The sequence below is a fragment of the Podarcis vaucheri genome (genome assembly GCF_965113315.1).
Source record: "Podarcis vaucheri genome assembly, chromosome: 16".
In the NCBI taxonomy this organism is placed as follows: Eukaryota; Metazoa; Chordata; class Lepidosauria; order Squamata; family Lacertidae; genus Podarcis; species Podarcis vaucheri.
In genome coordinates, this window is record NC_138754.1 from 9,314,485 (window position 1) to 9,337,455 (window position 22,971).

At 48.6% G+C, this 22,971-nt stretch overlaps 2 protein-coding genes across 2 annotated transcripts in view; one reads left to right on the forward strand and one right to left on the reverse strand.

Annotated features, from left to right (window-relative positions):
- Positions 1-571: 571 nt before the first annotated feature.
- The window catches only part of KCNN3 (potassium calcium-activated channel subfamily N member 3), a 99,896-nt gene continuing 77,496 nt past the window's right edge, over positions 572-22,971 (reverse strand). The window contains exons 5-8 of the mRNA XM_082202183.1: positions 15,129-15,239; positions 6,628-6,755; positions 5,651-5,720; positions 572-1,547 (exon numbers count right to left, since the gene is read on the reverse strand). Of these exons, the coding sequence (XP_082058309.1) occupies positions 1,251-1,547; positions 5,651-5,720; positions 6,628-6,755; positions 15,129-15,239 (606 nt within the window). The 3' untranslated portion in view covers positions 572-1,250. The remainder of the gene's footprint in view (positions 1,548-5,650; positions 5,721-6,627; positions 6,756-15,128; positions 15,240-22,971) is intronic.
- ZBTB7B (zinc finger and BTB domain containing 7B) overlaps positions 14,300-22,971 on the forward strand; it is a 330,604-nt gene continuing 321,932 nt past the window's right edge. Inside the window, exon 1 of the mRNA XM_082202278.1 lies at positions 14,300-14,313. The gene's annotated coding sequence lies outside the window, so the exon portion shown is untranslated. The remainder of the gene's footprint in view (positions 14,314-22,971) is intronic.

Sequence of the window (22,971 nt, forward strand, 5' to 3'; positions counted from 1 at the left end):
CAATGGCTGTCAGCCGCGGAGCCTTTGAAAGTGCAGGACTGCCCACCCCCATAAAAAACAAACAAACCTACAATTCCCACGGTGCTTTTAGGGGGGAGGGAAGCCCTACTAATAATAAAAAGTTGATGAATCTGGGAAGCCCAGGTGAGAGGTTTGTAATGTGGATAGGCCTTTGGAAACTGCAGCGGCAACGCAGCTCAGGCTGGTAACCGCAACGTTTAAAGAAGGGTCGTGGCGATGTGGTCCAAAGGGATGTGGTTTTTCAAAGCACCACTGGCGAACTGAAGGGGCTCGGGGCGAGTCTCTCGGGAGGACGATGGAGAACAACTTCTCTTTCGCTTTGCGTTTCTTGGAGCGCTCAGAATCTGAGCAAACCCATTTCCTCAGTGGCAACCACCTTGCCCGTGGCGAGGGGAGGGCAAACGCCAACCTATCTGGATGCGTTGAAATCGCTGCTTCGTCTCCGCCAAGAACAGCTTTAGTGGTGGAAAACTTCCGATTTCTCCAAGTCAAGATAACTCTTCTTAGGCCTCAGCAAAAGGTGACACCTGCCATTTCCCCTTTTTCTTAAAAAACAAAACAAAAAAGACCCAACGCAGAAGAGTCCCCACAAAGGGTACCTTTACGGCGGTCTCTTTGGCAAAACCAATTCTGAGGGAGCTGGAATGATACCTCGAGACCTTTGCCAAGATTCAGCAGAGGAGGAGGGGGGAAGGGGGGGCACCTGTGTTTCGGCCAATTCACCACCTCCCCGGTCGCCTTTTGACTTTCTTCGGCAAGACACTTAATGCGCACAGGGGAAGAAGGAATAAGAATGTTTTTTAAAAATAAAAGCAACCAGGGAAGAAAGAAGGAGATGAACAACCCCAATGCCAGTGGCTTGGGGTCCAACACAGTGGAATGGTCCCCCTACCTTGCGCCGTTGCATCGATGCCCTTGGAGTTGGCTTGTTTTTCGATTTTTGAAGACCTGAGATTGAACGTGGATTCCTACGGTCCACCGAACGCCGCTGCGAGGGGCTCTGCCGAAAACGCCTGTGTCACACCCCACCTAACCCCGACAACAGGGGGCGCTACCACCGAGACGAGCCCGCATTGTTTCCAGGCGACCCCACAAGGCGGCGGCCGGGGTCCTCTGCTCTCCCCCTCCCCCCACATCCGGGGCCAGGATCGACACCCCCACACGGATAACAAAGACCCACGTGTGCGTGCGTGTGTTGTTTTTGTCGTTTCCCTCACGTCCGACGGGGCTCAGCAACTACTGGAGCTGGTATAAGGGGTGGGGAAAGAGGTTGAGCTGATTCCCAAAGGGCTGTCCGAGAGCGGCGTCTGGGGGGCGCCCACACCCATGCTCACCCCCCGGGCTTCGAGGATGGTGGCCAGGAGCTGCTGCTGCTGCTGGCACAGAGCGTCCGTGATGAGCAAGGGCAAGGAGTGGAAGCTGCTGTTCAGCTGTTCCAGTTTGGACTCCAGCCCGCCTATCTGCTTCTCCAGGTCTTCGCTCCGGTCGTTCAGTTCCGTGATGAGGTCGTACATGACGTTCTGCATCTGTTTAATTAAAAAAAAATGTGAAAGAAGAATTTTTATTTTTTATTTTTTAAAAAGGGGCAAATTAGCAGGCTACATTGAGGTCAGAAGGGACGCTGTGGGTTAAACCACAGAGCTTAGGACTTGCCGATCAGAAGGTCAGCGGTTTGAATCCACGCGACGGGGTGAGCTCCCGTTGCTCGGTCCCTGCTCCTGCCAACCTAGCAGTTCAAAAGCATGTCAAAGTGCAAGTAGATAAATAGGTACCGCTCCGGTGGGAAGGTAAACGGTGTTTCTGTGCGCTGCTCTGGTTCGCCAGAAGCGGCTTAGTCCTGCTGGCCACATGACCCGGAAGCTGTACGCCGGCTCCCTCGGCCAATAAAGCGAGATGAGCGCCGCAACCCCAGAGTCGGTCACAACTGGATCTAATGGTCAGGGGTCCCTTTACCTTTAACAAGCCCTGGGGATACCCCCTCTCCTCAAGCCACCCCTGTCTCTCCAGGCCACACCCCTTCACCAGCTCTGCTTTGCACCCTGCTCAAGATTTTTTGCCTGGCCGGAACGTGTCATGAAAACCAGCAAAGCCTCTTTGCTTGCTTAGACTGGAGGGCAGAGGGGGATAAGCGTGCAGGCCTCAGTTCCACAAGGATGGCCAGCAACCTGGATGGTTAGATAGATAGATAGATAGATAGATAGATAATTTATTGCGGTCAGAGACCAGCTTATAAAACACACTTGGGGGTACAATCCCAGAAGGAAAGCAATTTTATCTAGAACCCCCATTGGCCTCAAAAGAGCACTAAGAAAACTCGCAGCATACTGTGAAACTGAACGTCTCAAAATTAATTATCAAAAGACCAAGATACAGGGGTACCTCAGGTTACATACGCTTCAGGTTACATATGCTTCAGGTTACAGACTCCGCTAACCCAGAAATAGTGCTTCAAGTTAAGAACTTTGCTTCAGAATGAGAACAGAAATCGTGCTCTGGGGGCGCGGCAGCAGCAGGAGGCCCCATTAGCTAAAGTGGTGCTTCAGGTTAAGAACAGTTTCAGGTTAAGTACGGACCTCCGGAACGAATTAAGTACTTAACCCGAGGTACCACTGTACTTGCTTTCGGGGGGAAACCAAAGCTTAGAAGCTGGGAACCTTCAAAGCCATAAATTAGAACAAGTCACAAATTAGAAGTATCTAGGAATGGTGGCACAGGCTTCAGGAACCAACAAACCTGGATGGTTTAAAAAGAGGCCCCGACAAATTCGCGGAGAGTAGGGCTATCAACAACTACTAGCCACAAAGGCTAATTGGGAGGCAGTATGCTTCTGAATACCAGCTGCTGGAAAACACAGGAGGGGAGAGAGCTCTGAGGCTCAGGCGCTGCTTGGGGGCTTCCCATGGAGGCAGCTGGCCAGCCACTGTCAGAACAGGATGCCGGACTAAATGGGCCATTGGCCTGATCCAGCGGCTGGGCTCTTCTCGATGTTCATCATCATCATCATCATTTATTATTTATACCCCGCCCATCTGGCTGGGCTTCCCCAGCCACTCTGGGCGGCTTCCACAAAGACCAAAAATACACTAATATGTCATACATTAAAAACTTCCCTGAACAGGGCTGCCTTAAGATGTCTTCTGAATGTCAGGTAGAGTGGTGCCCCGCAAGACGAATGCCTCGCAAGACGGAAAACTTGCTAGACGAAAGAGTTTTCCGTTTTGGAGGTGCTTCGCAAAACGAATTTCCTATGGGCTTGCTTCACAAGACGACAATGTCTTGCGAGTTCCTGCGGGTTTTTCCCCCTCCCCCCCTTTTTCTAAGCCGCTAAGCCGCTTATCAGCTGATCCGATCAGCAGATAAGCCGCTAAAAGCCGCTAAAAGCTGCTAATCTGTCAATGGGCTTGCTTCGCAAGATGAAAAAACCGCTAGACGAAGAGAATCACAGAACGGATTCTTTTCGTCTTGCGAGGCACCACTGTAGTTGTTGTTCTCTTTGACATCTGATGGGTGGGCATTCCACAGGGAGGGCGCTACTACCAAGAAGGCCCTCAGCACTGGACCTCAGTGTCCGGGCAGAACGATGGGGGTGGAGACGCTCCTTCAGATATACTGGACCGAGGCCGTTTAAGCAAGCAAGCAACAAGCAAGCAAGGAAGCAGTGAGCTCCATTAGGTAAACACATTTCTTTCCCTGCTCCACGCACTGCCACCCGTCGCAGGTCTGAGCCGAGAAGAGAGTGTGTTATCACTTCCTTCCACAGGGTTGCCTGGCAACCAAACATTCGGGGAAGCCCCGCATGGAAGGTGCCAGATCACTGCCTCCCACCTTTGCCACCACTCCCTGACTCAGAATCCCCATGCAGTCGAGAGAGACTGGAGGGAATGGATTTTGGGCAAGGGGGAGGAGGCAGCCTTGTCCAGGACTGGAGCTGGCTCGGAAGAAAGATCACGGCTGCAGTGTGGGGTACCCTCATCTCCCTTCTGGGGTTCCTTTGGTGAGCATCTTCAGATCAAACCCAAGTACAGTGGTACCTCGGGTTACAGACGCTTCAGGTTACAGACTCCGCTAACCCAGAAATAGTACCTTGGGTTAAGAACTTTGCTTCAGGATGAGAACAGAACTCGCTCGGCAGTGGCACTGTGGCAGCGGGAGGCCCCATTAGCTAAAGTGGTGCTTCAGGTTAAGAACAGTTTCAGGTTAAGAACGGACCTCCGGAACGAATTAAGTTCTTAACCTGAGGTACCACTGTAGCCACAATGCAATTTTGGTACCATCCTGACGTCGGGCATGGTATAGTCCAAGCCAGTCCACAGATACATACTGTAGGACTCAAATCGCCTCATCCTATCCCCATCTCCTAAATCAGGCATGGGGGGACCTCCGGCTTGGACCACAGGGGTCCATGCACTGGTAACCTGGTAACTGCAGTGAGCTCTCTGTGGGGCTGCCCTTGGGGGTTGGTCTGGAGGCTGCTGTTGCAGAACACAGTGGCTTGTGGGGGCAAACCAGTGGCTTGTGGGGGCAAACCAGAGAGCCAGTGTGGTGTAGTGGTTAAGAGCGGTAGTCACGTAATCTGGGAAACTGGGTTCGTGTCTCCGCTCCTCCACATGCAGCTGCTGGGTGACCTTGGGCCAGTCACACTTCTGTGAAGTCTCTCAGCCCCACTCACCTCACAGAGTGTTTGTTGTGGGGGAGGAAGGGAAAGGAGAATGTTAGCCGCTTTGAGACTCCTGAAGGGGAGTGAAAGGCGGGATATCAAATCCAAACTCTTCTTCTTCTTCTTCAAACTCCTGCTAGTGTATGGACCCCTGAGGTGCAGGAGGAATTTGCATTGGTTGGCAATCTGCAACCAGGCCAAGTTCAATGGGTCTTTAACTGTTCTATTTGTTTTGTGTGTAAATAGCCTGGAGACGATGGTTTAGAAGGTGCTGTGGGTTAAACCAGAGCCTAGGACTTGCCGACCAGAAGGTCAGTGGTTCGAATCCCCATGACTGGTTGAGCACCCGTTGCTCGGTCCCTGTTCCTGCCAACCTAGCAGTTCGAAAGCACGTCAAAGTGCAAGTAGATAAATAGGTACCACTCCGGCGGGAAGGTAAATGGCGTTTCCATGCGCTGCTCTGGTTCGCCAGAAGCGGCTTAGTCATGCTGGCCACATGACCCGGAAGCTGTACGCCGGCTCCCTCGGCCAATAAAGTGAGATGAGCGCCGCAACCCCAGAGTTGGCCACAACTGGACCTAATGGTCAGGGGTCCCTTTACCCTTAATAATAATAATAATAATAGTAATAAATGTGGCCCTCTGAGCCTCTGTCTGGCCCCTAGGACTCTCCCCAAAGCACTTCTGTTCCCCAGGCCACACCATTCCCTGGCCCTGCCTCCTTTAGCGTTTCTGCCATTCCTGAGCTCCAGATAATGCCTCTTTGGACGAGAACATATGCAGAAACTAGCCTACTGTATAAAGGTAAAATCTGCATTCGTTGCTCCACCCACTTTTGCCTCTGGCCCCGCCCAACCCAGGCACGTGGCCCCTGAAAAGTTGCCCAGGAGGGAATGCGGCTCTCGGGTTTTGGGAAAAGTTTCCCCACTCCTGTCTCAAATTCCGGGAGAGAGAGAAAGAGAGAGATGGTTACCTTAGAAAGATCAACCAGGGTGTTGGCTTGGTCACTCAGTTTCCTCTGTTCCATCTTCACACCCCTTAACCTGGAAAAGGGGCGAAAGAGCAACCAATCAGCTCGCGGGCATTAAAAGGCGTGTCCCACCTGCCCACCCAATCCAAAGCCCAGAGCTCTGATTCCACCTGTTGCCTTTGCCGAGCCTTTGCCTGGAGGTCAAACACTGCCGGCGGCGCTACCGGAGGAAGACCCGTAGATGAGCCCCTTCCCATTCACCTGTACGCCATCCTGGATTAATCTTCTGTTGGCTAAATTTGCACCCGCACCGGAACGGTTTATTTTATCCCACCTATCTGATTTTCAGTTTACTTCATCTTCAACAGTTTACATATATCATAATTTCTAACCATCTTCCCCCCCCACTTACTTTAACCACAAAAACTTCACATTTTATCACTTATAAAATACATTATCTTCTACTTCTAACCCTACCGCCTATATCCACTTCCAAAGCTATTCTAAGATTTATTAACATATTTTTTCAAATATTCCTTAAACTTCTTCCAATCTTCTTCCACCGTCTCTTCTCTCTGGTCTCGGAGTCTCCCGGTCAGTTCAGCAAGTTCCATATAGTCCATCATCTTCATCTGTCATTCTTCGATAGTTGGTAAATCTTGTTTCCCCTGTCACTTGTTAACTGACTTTTTAAAAAAAACTTTTCTTTCCCAAAACAGCAACCTGGGGATGCTGTGGACTCAACTCACAGCATTCTGCGTGCAAGGCGGCTGCTGTTCCACGGACCCAAAGCCCTTCCTCAGCTGCCTTAGGGCGGAAGCAGCCCTTTGCTGCCCCTAGCGCAGAAAACCCTTGCTCCAAATGGCTACAGCGACTCCTGATGTCCCAGGAGCAGCTCTCGGCAGGCTCTGCAACCTGCTATCCCTTATAGTTAGGAGATGCCAGCGTGGGGGAACAGAGGAGAAATGAGCCCAGCTTACTGATGAATGGCTTGGAGGAATTTTCTCTGGTGTTTCCGGACTTTGGCGTGGTCGATTTTCTTCAGCAGTTTGGTGTGTTTGTAGATGAGCCAGGTCTCCCGCAAGACGTTGGCAGCCGCGTTTTTGATCTGCAAGGGGAGAGAAGAGAAAGCCGGGCCCCAGGGTTAGCTCACCTGCCCAGGTGAAGTGCACCTTTTCCTTCTCTCTCTTCCTCCCCCAAAACAGCACATAGCCAACATCTTATGCTCCATGAAGGATTAGGCAAGCTCACAGAGCAGAGGGCTCTCACCAAGCCCTTTATTTTCCTTTTTAAAAAAAATACATTTTATTGGTTTTTTTACATATCATTTTCAACAACCATTTAACATAACTTCTTATCTTTTACAATGTTTTAGACTTCCGTCAACAACCTCTGATGATTTCCCGTTCTTTATCACTTATTCTGCATTTCTTAATTTCTCTATTACTCTTAATTATCATTAATTAATTATCGATGCCTTATGAGGAACGGCTAAGGGAGCTGGGCATGTTTAGCCTGGAGAAGAGGAGGTTAAGTGGTGATATGATAGCCATGTTCAAATATATAAAAGGATGTCACATAGAGGAGGGAGAAAGGTTGTTTTCTGCTGCTCTAGAGAAGCGGGCACGGAGCAATGGATCCAAACTACAAGAAAGAAGATTCCACCTAAACATGAGGAAGAACTTCCTGACAGTAAGAGCTGTTTGACAGTGGAATTTGCTGCCAAGGAGTGTGGTGGAGTCTCCTTCTTTGGAGGTCTTTAAGCAGAGGCTTGACAACCATATGTCAGGAGTGCTCTGATGGTGTTTCCTGCTTGGCAGGGGGTTGGACTCGATGGCCCTTGTGGTCTCTTCCAACTCTATGATTCTATGATTCTAACTAATGATTCTCTTCATAGTCTTTCTTGCAATATTTCAAACAGTCCTCCTTACAGAACTTCTTGCAATCCTACTAGCGTAATCTGTTTGTTACAATTGCTTTTCAAGTATTTTCCATCTTCAGGTAAAACGGGCCAATTCTTTTGCAGCTGACATTTTGTTCCTTCCAGGCCCAAGGAGGAGGGACCAGCAGTCTGGGAAAAAGTTCAACATTTGTATAAAACAGCAGATCTTTATTTGCAAAATAAATAATCCTAAAAGTGGGGACGACGACCCCAAAACTGTCCAATGAGGGCTGAGTAGGCCCTCTTAATCATCTCTCTCTCTCTCTCTCTCTCTCTCTCTCTCTCACACACACACACACACACACACACACACACACACACAAATAGAACACTCCCTGGAAAAGGTAGACTGCCCCTGCCCAAAGAGGTTCCATTTTGAAACCACAGCTCAGAGCCACTGACGAGCACCGACACGCCATTTGTCGGGACGGCTTTCCCCTGAGCTAGTGGCTACCTCCGTAAAATTTCACAACTGCAAATCAGTGTTAAGAGGTGCGGAGGCTGCCTGTGGTTAACCCAGAACACATTCACACCTTGCATTCAAAGAGCTATGATACCACTTTTAACCATCGCGGCTTCCCCCAAAGAATTACTGGAACTGTAAAAGGAGGTGATGAGGGTCCTTTGGCTTCCCCCTCCCCCAGCCCCACAGCTTCAGCATCGCTCTGGGTCCCGTTCTGGGGGCTGGGGTCGGGGGAGGCTCGGGCTTCCCCCGCCCCAGCCCCGTGCCTGGGGGGGGGGATACATTTTTTTCCCCTTTATTCCCCCTCCCCAAATCTAGGTGTGTCCTATGGGCCAGTGCATCCTATAGGGCGAAAAATACGGTATATGTTTGGTATGTCTGAAAGGTCCCCTTTATTGCATAAGCCATTTTCATGGGTTTAATTTGTAAAGGGAGAGACTCTGAGTTGGGCCAGCCCTGAGAGCCAGACTCCATGCCGCCCCTCTCTCCACGAAGGCCTCTCTGCCTCCCTTTTAATCCCGGATGGGTGACAATTCTTAGTACAGAAGGAACTGCACTCTGCACGTGTTGAAAGGCACTCTTGTGTGCTGCGTTTCTGGGGACGCCCCAGGCCAAAGCGTGGCATCCTGGGATCTGAAAAGCAGCCAGCCCAAGATACACAGAAGGAGCTGCAGTAGATGGACTAATGGTCTGACCCAAAAAACACCAGAGATTCCCCAACCCTCTGGTAATAAGCTGCTGTGCTAAATTTTGCATCCAGTTTAAGAAGAAGAAGAGTTTGGAAGAAGAGTTTGGATTTGATATCCCGCCTTTCACTCCCTTTAAGGAGTCTCAAAGCGGCTAACATTCTCCTTTCCCTTCCTCCCCCACAACAAACACTCTGTGAGGTGAGTGAGGTTGAGAGACTTCAGAGAAGTGTGACTGGCCCAAGGTCACCGAGCAGCTGCATGTGGAGGAGCGGAGACGCAAACCTGGTTCCCCAGATTACGAGACTACCGCTTTTAACCACTACACCACACTGGCTCTCAATTGTATTAACTCTAATTGTATTTTTAAAACTGTTTTTAATACTGTGTTTTAATGCTGTAACCTGCCCTGGGACCTTAGGGTGAAGGCAGGTTTAATAATAATAATAATAATAATAATAATAATAGCCCCCTTGTCACCCATTCCCTGAACCCAGAGAAGGATCTCAAAGAAACTCTTAACGGCCTGGGTTTGTTGAAATCAGGAGAGGCATTCCAGGAGGTATCGGGGTCCTGAGCTGTAAAGAGCTTTCTAGGTCAAAACCAGCACTCTGAATTGCACGGGGAGCCAATGTAGCTGTTAACAGAATTGGTGTCATGCGATCTCGTTGGCCTCAAAGCTGTCAACAAGTCGGGCAGCCGCATTCGGTCCTAACTGAGGCTTCTGAGTCATTTTTAAAGCACATTGCAGTAGTCCGAACTTCCAGTTACCACCGGGGCCACAGATTCCTGTAGCCAAGTTACCCCAAGCCCCGGTCTGGTTGTAGCTGGGCCACCAGCCTAAACCGATCATGTTAGCTGGGGTTGTGTGGCAGTTACATGAAGCCTACCCCTATCTATTAGCAGTATTAATTATAATTATTATCATGTTGTTGTTGTTTAGTCGTTTAGTCGTGTCCGACTCTTCGTGACCCCCTGGACCAGAGCATGCCAGGCACTCCTGTCTTCCACTGCCTCCCGCAGTTTGGTCAGACTCATGCTAGTAGCTTCGAGAACACTGTCCAACCATCTTGTCCTCTCTCGTCCCCTTCTCCTTGTGCCCTCCATCTTTCTCAGCATCAGGGTCTATTCCAGGGAGTCTTCTCTTCTCATGAGGTGGCCAAAGTCTTGGAGCTCCAGCTTCAGGATCTGTCCTTCCAGTGAGCACCCAGGGCTGATTTCCTTCAGAATGGATCGGTTTGATCTTCTTGCAGTCCATGGGACTCTCAAGAGTCTCCTCCAGCACCAGAATTCAAAAGCATCCATTCTTCGGCGATCAGCCTTCTTGATGGTCCACCTCTCACTTCCATACATCACTACTGGGAAAACCATAGCTTGAAGTATGCGGACCTTTGTTGGCAAGGTGATGTCTCTGCTTTTTTAAAATTATTATCATATTAATGATTAATTCATTCATATTTATATCCCAGCTTTCCCCCAAGGAGCTCAAGGTAGTTGCATGCTTGTCCTTCTCCCTGTTTTAAGCCACACAACACTCCTTGGAGGTGGGCTAAGCTGAGTCAGAGACTGGCCCAAGGTCACCTTCATGGCCGAGTGTGGACAAGAACCCAGGTGTCCCAAAACCACTACCCTAGAGCAGGTGTGGGGAACGGTTGGCCCTCCAGGAGTTGGGGAACTACAACTGCCATCACTCCCAGACGTAGGTTATGCTCTCTGGGGCTGATGGGAGTTGTAGTTAAGCAAAAATAAGATCTGAACAACTCTTCTAACTCATGGAATCCTTGACCCTCCAGATCAGGGGTCAGCAATTTTTTTCAGCAGGGGGCCGGTCCACTGTCCCTCAGACCTTGTGGGGGGCCGGACTATATTTTGAAAAAAATATGAATGAATTCCTATGCCCCACAAATAACCCAGAGATGCATTTTAAAGAAAAGGACACATTCTACTCATGTAAAAACACGCTGATTCCTGGACTGTCTGCGGGCTGGATTTAGAAGGCGATTGGGCCAGATCCGGCCCCTAGGTTGCCTACCCATGCTCAAGATGCTGCTGTTGGATGACGGCTTCTGCCTGTTGCCGGCGAGGTCTGATGGGGGCAGCGACACCATCCAGAGTGCTACAGGGCCCCTGCCCCTGTTCTAACAGAGGATGCTGAGGACTCAAGCTGTGACCTTCTACATGCAAAGCATCTGACCTGCCCGCTAAGCAGCAGAGCCCCTCCCTCTGGAGGAAAGGAGCTTCCTTCTGGATCCAATTAAATTATCTGCAATGTGTGGTTAAGCTAATGCCAATAACAACTCAATTTCCACTTTGATTCCCCAGCCCTGGAGATGCCACACCGAGCAGCTAATACCTTTTTAATTTACAGGGCTATGGAGACATTTGCAAAGGGGGTGGGGGTGGGGCTGGCAACTGGCGGAAGGGAGAGGGGCAGGCAGGCAGCTCGCAGCAGAAGCAATGCAGTTTCCTGTCCCCCAAAGAAAGGGAATCTTGCCTGGAACCTGGGAAGACGGCTGCCAGTCAGTGTAGACAGTACTGAACTGGTGGTCTGACTCAGTCAATTATTATACAGCTTTCTGAAGACATCTGAAGGCAGCCCTCTATTGGGAGGTTTTTAATGTTTGGCGTTTCATTATGTTTTCTATATTCTGTTGGAAGTCACCCAGAGCAGCTGGGACAACCCAGACAGATGGGTTGTTTGTTGTTGTTTAGTCGTTTAGTCATGTCTGACTCTTTGTGACCCCCTGGACCAGAGCACGCCAGGCACTCCTGTCTTCCACTGCCTCCCGCAGTTTGGTCAAACTCATGCTGGTAGCTTCGAGAACACTGTCCAACCATCTTGTCCTCTGTTGTCCCCTTCTCCTTGTGCCCTCCATCTTTCCCAACATCAGGGTCTTTTCCAGGGAGTCTTCTCTTCTCATGAAGTGGCCAAAGTATTGGAGCCTCAGCTTCAGGATCTGTCCTTCCAGTGAGCACTCAGGGCTGATTTCCTTGCCATGTGGGTAGGTATAAGCAATGTTGTTGTTTTCTGGGGGTACACATACCCCTAAACATTTTGTAAATCTAAGTTTTGCCTCATTGAGGGGCAGTATTTCAATATGAGTAGGAAAATGAGAGTACCCCTAAACATTTTTTTTTTGGGGGGGGAAGCACTGGGTATAAGTAATCATCATCATCATGCCTGGTCTTTGGCCATGTTCACTAGGAGTGATGGGAGTTATACTTCAGTAACATCTGGGGGTGGCAAAAGGTTCCCCACTTGTGGCCTACACAGGCTGGCAGCAGCTCTCCAGGGTTGGGGGTCCCTCCCAACCTTACCTGGAGATGTCAGAGATTGAGGCTGGGACCCTCTGCATGCAAGGCAAAAATTCTCTACCCCTGAAGCTGATGGAAGGCACTCTGTACCACTGAGGCCACCTGTACCTCAAATGACAGCAAAGGATTCAGAAGTACCTGCAAGCTATGTACCTGGTCTTTCAGAGGGCAAGGCTCTCTTGCCACCCCATGTCCAGGGAGATGTGAAAAAGCAAGCCTTGCTCTCTCGACTCCCCCTTCACAGTTCGTCTTTTTCCTTTTTCTTTTCAAGGAGCTAAAAAGAAGCAGCTTCGAGGCGGGGAAGGCCGGTTCCGTCCATGAATCATTCTTGCTACGCACAAGGGCTTCTTCGGAAAAACTCTCAAAGAAAATGGATTCTTGGAATTTGCAACCTGGGAGGGCAGCAAACCCACCGTGCATGTGTAACATAAAAATGATGGATTGGGAGCTGTGCTTTGCTCATCACCTGTGAAACTTATGTCTGTGCCCGGGTGGAGCTGGAGAAGGAAGAGGCTGGCTGATTGCATGTTGCATCTCAGTGAGTGTAAAATTGAAGATCGGCTTCCTCTTACTAAGAACTCTCCTGGGATGATCTTCTGTAGATTTGGAACTGGGTTTAGTTTAAGGGAGAGGTTTTCTTTCCTTATTACCTGGAAGGCTGACTGCCCCTTTACAGATCTGTCAGTTTGTTTGGATCTTCTGGGGAGATTCTTTTGGAGGGGTTTATTTCCTTATTGTGGCTGGCACAACCCTCTTTTAAATAAAACAAATAAATCATTTGACAATTATTAACAAAGCCGCTCTAGGGAAAAAAAACACCGGGTCGTAACATTCTGCAGGAAAATATTATTTAGCATAAAAATGGCAGGATTTCTGTCATTTCAAAACCCTCAAAACCTACTTGAATTTGTTTTCGTGAGACTTGATGGGACAAACAGTTTCCCCATAATTTATTTCTATAGTGACTTACAAGTCTTGCTTGTAGATGATGTGTGTTTGTTTGTTTGTGTGTGTGTGTGTTTTGTAAGGTTCTCCACTTCTGGCTGTCTGAGGTGGCCATTGGCCCACTCTTAAAAGCTTTCTGCAAGCAATCAGTTCAGGTTCCTTCTGAAAACAGCCAGTTCTTTCTCCCCAAGCATCCCACCTGGTGGGGAAAAAGATGGGAAGGATGTAGGGAAGAGAGAAAGGGGGGTGGCCCTGTCCTGGTTTGGGTTTCATCTTGTCCGTCTCTGACTTTGGCCCTACCCGCAATCATCATAAGGGACGCGGGTGGCACTGTGGGTTAAACCACAGAGCCTAGGGCTTGCCGATCAGAAGGTCGGCGGTTCGAATCCCCGCGATGGGGTGAGCTCCCGTTGCTCAGTCCCAGCTCATGCCAACCTAGCAGTTCGAAAGCACGTCAAAGTGCAAGTAGATAAATAGGTACCGCTCTGGCAGGAAGGTAAACGGTGTTTCCGTGTGCTGCTCTGGTTCACCAGAAACGGCTTAGTCATGCTGGCCACATGACCCGGAAGCTGTACGCCGGCTCCCTCGGCCAATAAAGCGAGATGAGCGCCGCAACCCCAGAGTCAGTCTTGACTGGACCTAATGGTCAGGTGTCCCTTTACCTTTACAATCATCATGCAGCCCCCAAAGGATTACCCCCAAGGGAAATGAGTTGTTTGATGACACCCCTTCGCCCCCAAAATGTTGAATGCTTTGAAAAATGTATCCTGCTCTGGGATCTGATCCAATTAAGAGTACTTTAAAAACAAAACCCAGAAAAAACAAATACATAAATAAAATACAATTGGTACACAAAAACCTTATTAACACCTTGATGCTGCCTTGCCAGATAAATCTCTCTCCCCCTCCAGTTGTCTGACATGCACGAGACCTGGGAGATCTTCACGCAGGCCTGGAAGTGTTGGGGAACTTGTCATGATACGGGGCCTCTGAAGAAACAGCTTCTCGAATCATTAATTTGATCTAGTGCTCCCCTGATGGACATGCACACAGCCCCTGCCTGCTCCGAACAAGCCTTTCAGGCCGTTCTCCTCTTTTTCTCACTCCCCTTCAAAGAGAACACCTCTGACATTTCTCCCGGCTCCAACCTCGGGCAGCTCAGGGATCTTGCAAAACCTGCCCCTGGGGAACAAGAGCTCCTGTTCTCCGCCTCGTCTAAAAAAAGCCTTCCATAAGCAAGCAAAATTATCCAGAGAGGCCGGAGAGAAAGCAATTTAGATAATGAATCTGGCGGAAGGGGGAGGGGGGGAGAGAGGTGCCCCCGGAGGACCAGAGGGGAAGGGCGAGGAAGTTGCTAGGCAAAAGCAACAGCCTAAAAAAAGAAGGTTCTGATACAGCCTTATCCGCCAAATCCAAGCATAAGGAGGAACGAAATTGGAATATTTTAATGTCTACATTGGACCCGTTCTGTTGCCAATTAGCATTGCTGTAATATCAGGTACTCAAGTCCCAGGCTGGACAACTTTGTGGAGGGTCTGTCTATCGGCAGCTCTTAGCCGTGATTTCTTATGAACCTCCAGCATCAGAGGCAGTCTACCCCTGAATACCAGCTTTACTTAAGTAAACCTGGGACCTTTCTTCCCCATAGAGGAGGGAGAAAGGTTGTTTTCTGCTGCTCCAGAGAAGCGGACACGGAGCAATGGATCCAAACTACAAGAAAGAAGATTCCACCTAAACATTAGGAAGAACTTCCTGACAGTAAGAGCTGTTCGACAGTGGAATTTGCTGCCAAGGAGTGTGGTGGAGTCTCCTACTTTGGAGGTCTTTAAGCAGAGGCTTGACAACCATATGTCAGGAGTGCTCTGATGGTGTTTCCTGCTTGGCAGGGGGTTGGACTCGATGGCCCTTGTGGTCTCTTCCAACTCTATGATTCTATGATTCTATGATTCACTGTCCACCCAGCTCAATATTGTCTACACTGACCGACAGCAGCTCCCCAGGGTTTCAGGCACGAGGCATCCCCAGTCAGACCTGGAGATGTTGGGGCCTGATCCTGGGACCTTGTGCATGCACTGAACCATGGGGCGTCTCGCGGGAGGGTCTCCCTCCACCTGCTCGCAGGCCGCTTACCCGCTTGGTGAGCTGTGTGTCCATCATGAAGTTGTGGACGTGCTTCTCGGCTTTGGTGAGCTCCAGCTTCCGTGCCACGACAGCCACTACCAGGGCGGTGCAGCCAGCCCCCTGGCAGGTGAAGGAGAGAACCAAAAACAAAACACAACACTGAGAGTTAGCCAGAAATCCAACCCAAATATTAACTCAGCTTCCTGTTTGCACTGCTGCCGCAGCCTGTTTCAAATCGCCGTGGCTGCTGCTTTGAATTTCCCCAAGGACAGAAATCCTTGCCCTTGCGGCTACTACCATTAGTATTTTTGTTTTCTAGCCCACGGTTTTGTTTCTGGCTGATACCTCCAACCATTTTGTATAGTGAGGAACCTCAGGCCTGGGGGACCAGGGGGACCCTCCGGGCCTCTCAACCTTAGCCCTCGAAACTCTCCCTAGGCCAGGCAGATGAAGGTGATAGACTATATGGGATTGGCAGAGATGACCAGCAGAATCCAAGACCAGGGAAGAGAGACAGCGGAAGAAGACTGGAAGAAATTTAAGGACTATCTTAGGAAACATTGTAAAATTATTGAATGTTAGAATGACGTGGGTTTAGAAATTATGTGGTTTCTAGCTGTAATGATTAAGTAAAAAGAAAAGAAAGTCTAAAAATTTAAATGGATAATAAGGGAGAGGATTTGCTGAATTAATAATTGGAAATTGGAATACAGAAAGGGGAGGTATGAGGAAGTAAGTTACAAGAAAATAAGGGATTGAAATTATACTTGTTTTTGTTTCTTTGTTTGTTTGTATTACTGTCTTGTTTGTTATTATATAATCTGTGAAACTTCAATAAATTTTTTTTTTTTTAAAAAAGAAACTCTCCCTAGGCCACAGCCCCTTCCTCAACCCCACCTCTATCCCCAAGGCCACACACTCCTGCTGGCCTTGCTCTGCGCCCTCGTTGTGTGTTTTTTCTTGCTTGGGCATGTCCTAATAATAATAATAATAATAATAATAATAATAATAATAATTTATTATTTATACCCCGCCTGGGCTTCCCCAGCCACTCTGGGCGGCTTCCAAAAAAATATTAAAATACTGTAATACATCAAACATTAAAAGCTTCCCTAAACAGGGCTGCCTTCAGATGCCTTTTAGAAAAGTCTGGTAGTTGTTGTTCTCTTTGACATCTGGTGGGAGGGTGTTCCACAGGGAAGGTGCCACTACCGAGAAGGCCCTCGGTGCTGGACCTCAGTGTCCGGGTAGAACGATGGGGATGGAGACGCTCCTTCAGATATACTGGACCGAGGCCGTTTAGGGCTTTCAAGGTCAGCACCAACACTTGAACTCTGATACTGCCTCTGGCTTGTCTTGAGGGGAGGATAGAGAGGGGAACGGGTGTGTAGAAAGAAACCTATCTCTGCCCACTCTCGCCTCTCTGTCCCCCCGCAATCACAGACATAAATGATTCTTCGGCCCTGATTGATTGATTGATTGATTTGATTGATATATCCTCCTTTATCAAAAGATCCCAGGGCAGTGTACAACATTAAGAAGACATTTTATGAACCATAATAATAAAAACATAATACAAAGCGTCATAATAGACAGCACAGTGTGCCTGCCCTGTGAAATGCCTTCCCATCAGATATCAAAGACAGAAACTATTATACAACCTGCCACAGAAATCTGACGGCAGTCCTATATTGGAAAGTTTTTGATTTATTGTGTGTTCTCTTATATTCTGTTGGAAGCTGCCCAGAGTGGCTGGGGCAACCCAGTCACATGGGCAGGGTACAGTTGTTGTTGTTGCTGCTGCTGCTGCTGCTATTGTTGTCGTCAATACAGTCATACCTTGGGTTACAGCCACTTCAGGTTGCGTCTTTTCGGGTTGCAGACTGCAGAAACCTGAAGGTACTAGAACAGGTTACTTCCGGGTTCCGGCGGCCGCGCATGCGCAGAAGCGCTAAACTGCACTTTGCGCATACGCAGAAGCGCCAAATTGCAACCTGCGCATGCACAGACGCGGGTTGTGAACGTGCATCCTGTACAGATCACGTTCACAACCTGAACATCCACTGTATTATTATTATTATTATTATTATTATTATTATTATTATTATTACTACTACTATTGTCATCAGCGTCCAAGGCAGCTGCAATGTCCTGGTTCCCTCCAGCGCCACCATTTGGCAGGTGAATGATCAAGGGCGGGGGGGGGGGAAGTGTCAGACAGAATATGCCACTCACAGTTGTCCTGGGACCTCAAAACTCCCCAAAGCCACATAGCAAGGAGAAAAAGACAAGGCTATACAACAGCCTCTGCCCTAAAGATTTGCATCTGAGCCGCTATCCATGGTTCTGAAACAGCACCTGCCTGCTCCAAAAGTGGACAGTGGTGCCTGCTGTTCATCCACAAGCCCCGTTAAGCAAGAAATTGCCTTAAAAGAACTGGGTTTTTTTTTAATTAATTTGCTTATTAATGAGAACATTAAGGATAAATGTCTTTTATTGGTATTGTTACAAGCAACAAGAAGCACTTAGGAACTGTAAACCAACACAGTCGGGCTAGACTGCAGGCTTACAACCTAGACGCATGTCGAAAAAGGAAACATAAAAGAATTAAATGATACAGACTTCCAACAGATTTATAGTCCTCAAAAAAAACCGAGGTATGGAACCAAATATTATGATGTGTGTTAGTTAACACACTTTAGAATGTATATAATTTATTTTATTTATAATTTATGGCATTGAAGCACCTCAATCTACCTTGACATATTATTTGATATTACCAGCTGAAGAAGGCGTTTACTCCAAAACAGGGCCCTGTCCTGGTCTCTACTATTGAGCCGTACATCTGATCCACACTCCGGATACTCCGTTTTGGCCCTATTTGATCCTTTATTCGTTATTCTTTATCCTGTTTTTATTTATATGGACTCTTTTTGACTGCCATTGAGACTTGTATAAAACAATTGTTGTGCACTGGTATTTCATGTACCTTTGTACCATATCACTGCATATTTGAAACTACATTATTTCTGTACTTAAACGTTGTATCATTATTTCTGTACTTAAACTAGCTTCAAACTGTGATTCTTAGCAGAATATACACGTTTTTCATCTCAACTCTTGAGTAGGAATTATTCCTTAAATTGAAAGTTGTGGCCAGAGTTCTTGGTATATCTTTTTCAGTGCATTTCCAACAAGAACTCCAATTTCTTTAAGGCTTACAACCTAAGGCAGCCCTCCCTGATCCAGGGCAATCCAGAAGTGCTTGGGACTCCAACTCCCATCAGCCCCCAGCCAGTAGGGCCAATGGTCAGTGATGATGGGAGTTGTGGTCCAACAACATTTGGAGGACCACAGGTTCCCACACCCTTTGCTGCCATGACCTTATCACAGCCACCTGCACGGGTGGTGGGGGAACTACACACCTGGGGGCTGAACGTGGCCTCCAGGCCTCTCCAGGCGGAACAACTCTGTCTTACAGGCCCTGCGGAAAGAAATCAGATCCCGCAGGACCCTGGTCTCATGAGGCAGAGCGTTCCACCAGGCCGGGGCCAGTGCTGAAAAGGCCCTGCCTCTGGTTGAAGCTAATCTAACTTCCTTAGGGCCCGGGACCACTAGGGTGTTGCTATTTATGGACCTTAAGGTCCTCCATGGGGCATACCGGGAGAGGCGATCCCGTAGGTACGAGGGTCCTAGGCCGTGAAGGGCTTTAAAGGTCAAAACGTGTATACATTTTGCTCTGCCTCCTTTTGCCTGCTATTATCCAGCGGCCCTCAGAAGGTGGACCAGAAGAGAACGAAGCCCTCAGCCCCTCAAAGGCTCCCCAACCCCCACCCCACCCCTCCCCACCCCTCCCCTCCCCCCTTGGCCCACTGGCCAAAGGGGAGGGAGCACAAAGAAGAAGAAGAAGAAGAAGAGTTTGGATTTGATATCCCGCCTTTCACTCCCTTTAAGGAGTCTCAAAGCGGCTAACATTCTCCTTTCCCTTCCTCCCCCACAACAAACACTCTGTGAGGTTGAGAGACTTCAGAGAAGTGTGACTGGCCCAAGGTCACCCAGCAGCTGCATGTGGAGGAGCAGGAAATCGAACCCGGTTCCCCAGATTACGAGACTACCGCTCTTAACCACTACACCACACTGGCTCTTGTCACAAATTGCCATGTAAAGAGTGAAGAGGTTCTTAAGCTCCGGGCGCCGGGTTACAAAACAGAGGCCGGGTGCGTAGAGAGATTGTAGCCTGTGCCTCCCTGCCCGCCTTCCCCCCTTGCCGGCCCAGAAGAATGACAGCTGGGCTGTGTCTTTTCTCTTTATCCGAGTGATTACATCCCAATCAAGACCTGCTGGGGCTGCAGAACGGCGCATCTGGCAGAGGGACGGTGGGCAAAGGTGCCGCTTCCTCTGCTAAACGCAGACAGATGCCAGGCCTCCAAACACTTTAGGTAGAAGCGTTGTTTTACGGGTGTCATGGCGTGTGTCTGTGTACATGTCCACAGCAGGTGTTTGGCATATGAACGCATGTCCAACTTGACAGAAACACACATCTATTTTTGCCCTTTCTCTCTCACTCTCTCTCTCTCACTGCTTTCCCCCCGCCCTGCCACCACCCTGGAGATTAGACACTCCAGTAAGCCCATCTCAGTCTTTAATTAACAAGCCTGGTCCGATCTCAATTCTGAAGCATTCCCATAAGCCCTGGCCTGGTGGGGTTTAGGGCTTTTGTTATCTCCAAACACACACACACACACACACACACGTTCACACCACACTCTCTCCCTGAATATGCAAAGGTTTTCTTTTGAAGGCCGCTCTTTTAAGGCAAAATCCTATTGCGGCAAAAGAAAGAAACCCAAAACCCAAGCGGTGTGGAAAATGGTGAGCCTGCTGTTTTCGAGTGATAGTAAACGACAAACCTTTTGAGGAAATCATCTTCAGAGAGACTCTGAATGAGCAGCCACCTGAAGTGAGCTGGATGCGAGAGGTGTCAGCTAAGCCGGAGAAGCCCTCAAAAAAATCTAGGGCCGTTCAGATGCTGTGGGACTTCCAACTCCCACCAGTCCCATCCAGCAATGCCATTGGTCAAGGATGATGTTGGAGTCTGAACCCAAGGCCAGGGGGGCGTTTTCAAAAAAGGCATCTCTCCAATTGCCAGGAGACTGGGCAGCAAGTTGTAGGTGCCCAATGCCATGTGTGGGTAGGTAAAGGTAAAGGGTAAAGGGGCCCCTGGCCATTAGGTCCAGTCGTGTCCGACTCTGGGGTTGTGGCACTCATCTCGCTTTATTGGCCGAGGGAGCCGGCGTACAGCTTCTGGGTCATGTGGCCAGCATGACTAAGCCGCTTCTGGCAAACCAGAGTAGCACACGGAAACGCCGTTTACCTTCCCGCCGGAGTGGTACCTATTTATCTACTTGCACTCTGATGTGCTTTCAAACTGCTAGGTTGGCAGGAGCAGGGACCGAGCAACAGGAGCTCACCCCGTTGCGGGGATTCGAACCGCCGACCTTCTGATCAGCAAGTCCTAGGCTCTGTGGTTTAACCCACAGCGCCACCCGCGTCCCCCATGTGTGGGTAGACTGAGTTTTTCTAAGAGCTGTTAAGCACGTGACCTTCACACATGCTGTTGCACAATAGACTTCAGTTCCCTGTGATTTGCGGCCCCACTGAGACTTTTGAGTATGAAAATGAGAAAGCTAAGCTTGCTAAAGGAAATGCAGACTTGATAGAAAAGTTTCTAGTTCTATCCAAGGGAGGAAGAGAACAAGGACCTGCTACAGGAAGAGATCCCAACAAAAGAAGAGTGGCAGGTGACGTTAATGGACTATGCCGAGTTGGCGAAACTAACCGGGAAAATTCGGAACCAGCAGGACAGGCCTTTTTGAAAGACTGGAATAAATTTACATTGTATTTGAGAGACAATTGTAAACAATTGACATCGTTAGTAGGGCTACAAGAAGTTTTGTAAGGTTAGAGATATCAATCATTATCAATATGATGTTTAAATGTTGTATTTAAGATCTGGATTTAAAGGTAATAATAATACAGTGGTACCTCGGGTTAAGAACTTAATTCGTTCCGGAGGTCCGTTCTTAACCTGAAACTGTTCTTAACCTGAAGCGCCACTTTAGCTAATGGGGCCTCCTGCTGCCGTGCCGCGATTTCTGTTCTCATCCTGAAGCAAAGTTCTTAACCTGAGGTACTATTTCTGGGTTAGCGGAGTCTGTAACCTGAAGTGTCTATAACCTGAAGCGTATGTAACCCGAGGTACCACTGTAATAACAAAATGCAATATCAGAGCATAATTAGGAAAACCATTAGTTGAGGAGGAGGGAAGTCTCGGGACAGGATGGCCAAGTGGTCTTTATATATTATATGTAAGATGGATGTTTTGTCAATTTTTTCTTATAAAATTCAAAAAAAAAATTATATATATAAAGAACAGAGAAAAAGGACCTGCTAGATCAGCCCACAAGAGCTCTCTCTTCTCTGGTGGCTTCCAGAAACTGGTATTCAGAAACATTGGTGCCCCCAACAAAGTCTACTAAGCAGTTGGTCCCTTACCTTTCCCGCCCCGACCTGGTCACAGTGATCTATGCAATGTTCACCTCCAGGCTTGACTACTGTAATTCGCTTACATGGGGCTGCCCTTGAAGCTGTCCCAGAAACTCCAGCGGGTACAGAATGCTGCAGCGAGGCTCCTCACAGGGTCTCTGCCATGGGAGCATATTCACCCAGTGCTTTTCCAGCTGCACTGGCTCCCGGTGGAGTACAGGGTCAGATTTAAGGTGCTGGTTTTGACCTTTAAAGCCCTTCACGGCCTAGGACCCTCGTACCTACGAGACCGCCTCTCCCGGTATGCCCCACAGAGAGCCTGAAGGTCCATAAATAGCAACACCCTAGTGGTCCCGGGCCCTAAGGAAGTTAGATTAGCTTCAACCAGAGCCAGGGCCTTTTCAACACTGGCCCCAGCCTGGTGGAACGCTCTGCCTCATGAGACCAGGGTCCTGCGGGATCTGATTTCTTTCTGCAGGGCCTGTAAGACAGAGTTGTTCCGCCTGGCCTTTGGCTTGGAGCCAATTTGATTCCCTCCCCCTCTTTCTTTTTCCTTTCTCCTCCTGTGATGAGGCTGCATTTTAATATTTTAATGTTGTATTTTAATCTTGTTTTTAAGTTGTATTCATTCAACTTGTTTTTATTGTTGCTTGTTAGCTGCCCTGAGCCCAGCCTTGGCTGGGTAGGGCGGGGTATAAATAAAAATTATTATTATTATTATTATTATTATTATTATTATTACTACTACTAGCCATGGTGGCTCGGCTCTGCTTCCACTGTTGGATGTCCACAAGTCCTCTAGAGTTCATAACTTTATAATCTTATAAACTTCTATCATGCCACCTTCGCCTTTTCTCTCAAATTAAGGTTCTCAAACGCTGCAAGATGGAGATGCATAGAACCACGCTTGCTCTTTGATATGTGCAGGTGGGAGAAACAAAGGATAGTGGTCTTCTCTCCCAAGGTGGTGCTGAGAAGGAGGAAGTGAGGTCAGCAACCCTGAGAGCATCCGTCCAAAAGCAGAAGGAAGGTCAGCACAGGTTAGGTCAGAAACACAGTCTAGGAAGTCGGGAGGTTATCCTCTCTATCACCTTCCTTCCAAGGCAAATCCCATCAGCATCAATGCAAGCAGAGTTGCACTCCAACAGGAAGCGTACTTCAACTCAGGAAAAATCTTAACACCTCTATGTGTCATTCCACATATTAAACCTGGGTTTGCTACCAGCTGCGCACTCAGCGGGGAAGCGAAAGCTATCCCAGCTCTCTGAGAAGTAGGGGGATTAATTTACCTTGCAAACCTACCAAC